The sequence below is a fragment of the Hevea brasiliensis genome, chromosome 8 (assembly GCF_030052815.1).
Source record: "Hevea brasiliensis isolate MT/VB/25A 57/8 chromosome 8, ASM3005281v1, whole genome shotgun sequence".
NCBI classification, from domain to species: Eukaryota; Viridiplantae; Streptophyta; class Magnoliopsida; order Malpighiales; family Euphorbiaceae; genus Hevea; species Hevea brasiliensis.
Window position 1 is genome coordinate 21,080,451 of NC_079500.1, and position 2,844 is coordinate 21,083,294.

The 2,844-nt window shown below is 30.7% G+C and overlaps 1 protein-coding gene across 1 annotated transcript; it reads left to right on the plus strand.

The window, feature by feature from the left end:
- The first annotated feature begins 986 nt into the window (after nucleotides 1–986).
- On the plus strand, nucleotides 987–2,069 carry LOC110667031 (snakin-1). Its single transcript, XM_021827735.2, has 2 exons — nucleotides 987–1,260; nucleotides 1,678–2,069. Exons 1-2 carry the CDS (start codon nucleotides 1,179–1,181, stop codon nucleotides 1,860–1,862), a joined length of 267 nt encoding a protein of 88 aa, XP_021683427.1. The 5' UTR covers nucleotides 987–1,178; the 3' UTR covers nucleotides 1,863–2,069.
- Nucleotides 2,070–2,844: the final 775 nt, after the last annotated feature.

Genomic DNA, 2,844 nt, shown 5'->3' on the forward strand with positions numbered 1-2,844 from the left:
AGAAGAAAGTAAAAGAGAGAGGGAAGAGTTGTTACCAAGGGAACAACCCTCCCTAAAACTATTTTTGTGTTGTGAGAATTTTAGTGAGAGAAAGTTGAAAGAAAGGCTAGAGGGATGACTTTGATGTTCATGAATCCCAATTTCCAATATTAACAGTACCAAAGAATCATAAAAATTTCAATCAAAACTACGAAATTAAAAGAATTAATTTAATTTATTGACTAGAAAAATTAGATAACCTGTTGATAGTAGGATAGCGGACTTACTGCTAACAGGAAGTCAAATTGTGTTAGGTTGTCTTCAAAATATAACAATTTTATTTAAATTATTAATTATAATAAATTTAATATAAAATTCATTATGATGAACGGTCAAATGTATTCATTTTACATATAAAGACTTCACCATAAATTTTGACAGCGAATTTAATTAATGGAGTATGGTATGGGCTCAGTAATTTGGGATATAAGTAGATTCGTTGAGTGAGCACACTGCTTTGCCTGGCAGACCCACCTAGGATTCTGCAAATCCTTAAAGTTGCAAGTGCTTAATTTTTAGGTTAAAGTGTCGAACACGCACCTAGACAGGCATCACCATTTTATAAAATAAAATTAAAATTTAAAAATTTTTAAATAATAAATTAAATCTAAAATCGAGCTATAAAAATTATGCACCTGCTGTTCCTGTATCTGTACCTAAACAACTTTAAAACCAAGGCAGGCATCACTTGCTGTTTCTGTACAATTTATGCACTGAATTTAATATTCCTTAAATGTAAAAAAAAAAAAAAAAAAAAAAAAAAAAGCCATTACAAGAAGACAAAGAAAAAAGAAGGTACTAGGTACTTTCATCACAACTCATACTCTGCAGAAACAGCGTGGACTGAGGGCCAGACTTCACCTCTCCCCCATAAAGTGCCAAAATAAGCTCCAGCTGTTCCCTGTTCATCCTAATTTATTGCCCATTTACTCTTCCCTGGTTGTCACGTAAACCAATTCAATCAACCCAAATTTAATAATCAATTCAACTTTGGGTTCGATTTAAAAAAAAGGGTTCCCTTTGCTTCCTTCAGTCACTATATATATTCCCACTTGAGCTCTCACTTCCTCTCAAACCACCATTCCACTCAACTCTCCTGATCTAGACAAACAGCTTCTTCAATTTGCAGCTAAGAGAAAATGAGGCTCTTCTTTGCTACTTTGCTTCTTTGCGCACTCCTCCTGAGCTCATCTTTCTTGGAACCTGCCATGGCCAAGTCCCGTAAGAGCTGCTTCTCATCATTCTAATTACTTGTTAATTAAATTCCCTGTATCCATAAGCTTTAGTTTTGTTCATTTGATCTCTTATTTGATTGCTTGGAAACTGCCAAAATAGCTTCGGTTTTTCTCTCTGTTGGTACTACATTGTCAAGTGACTTCATCTGTTGAACATGAAAATTTATAGTATTTTCTAAAACTTTTACACAGTATACAGAAATTACAGGTAATAAATAATATTACCATACAAGATTACAAATTAAGGATTAAAACATAAGGATTTTTCTAATTAAATTTTAAAAATTAGTGTTAAATAATTAATTTTGATAAAATATCCAGTGATAATTTACCCTTTATGGATACTTCACATGGTACGGGAATGGGATGTTAATAGGTTGCATTTTTTGGTTTTGTGTGATAGCTTACTGCACGAAGAAATGCAAGGCAAGGTGTGCCAAAGCAGGAGTGAAAGATAGGTGCATAAAGTACTGTGGAATATGCTGCGCTGAATGCAAGTGTGTGCCCTCTGGAACTTATGGGAACAAACATGAGTGCCCTTGCTATAGGGACAAGAAGAACTCAAAGGGCAAGCCCAAGTGCCCTTAAAATCATGTTTTACTTTTACCAAGTAAAATATGAGAGTTGTGAGTGTGTGGGTTTTTCTTTTTTATTAGAGTAGATATCATAAGATGAGCCATTAATTAGATTATGGGTGTGTGATCTTGTGGGAGCTCAATCAGTGAGATCATGTGTTGGTGATCTGTGGATTTGGATTTGCTCTTAAAATAAATTTAATTTTATATGTTTAATTTATATATTAGTGTTGTTAATTAGAAATTTCACTCATAACTCAGTTATTTATTTGTGGACAATTAACATTGAAGGGAAATTATTTCCATTAAGCAAAAGAGAAGAAACAACGAAAAAAAAAAAGTTCGGTGGTCGGTTGTTGGAAAAGAATTATTTTTCTATAAGAAACAAAAGTATCAAAATATTAATCAGCTTCACATGGGTATAGTAGTATCACTACCAGTTACCAACACTTTGCTGCCGCTCCTTGACCAAAAAAAAAAAAAAAAAAAAAAAAAAATATATATATATATATATATATATATATAAACTTCTTGTCATTATTTTTTTTTAGAAAATAAAAATAAAGATAAAACTTTTGTTAAAAAATTTCATACTACTTCAATTTTACCTAAGTAAATTTAAAATAAACCATATATAAAAAATATAATAACAATTATTTTAATTTAAAAGACTTGATTATGTTGATAAAATATTTGAGTTGATCATCCAATAAAGAGCAGTTTCTATTTAGTGATATTTAAAAAGCATGTTTTATTTAGTGGTATTTTATCACTGTTCGACTCTATTTTTATCAATCTTATTTAGAAATCATCAAATTTTGATATCCTCATGAAAAGAAAATTTGTACTTCTTATTATTATACTCATACCCAAGTAAGAAAGCAAAATACCAAACAACTTTACAATAATAATAATAATAATAAAAAGATTTTCACAATGGAGGAAGCACTAAATCCAAAGGAAGAAATACCAAATCTTTGTAGAAGAGACAACAA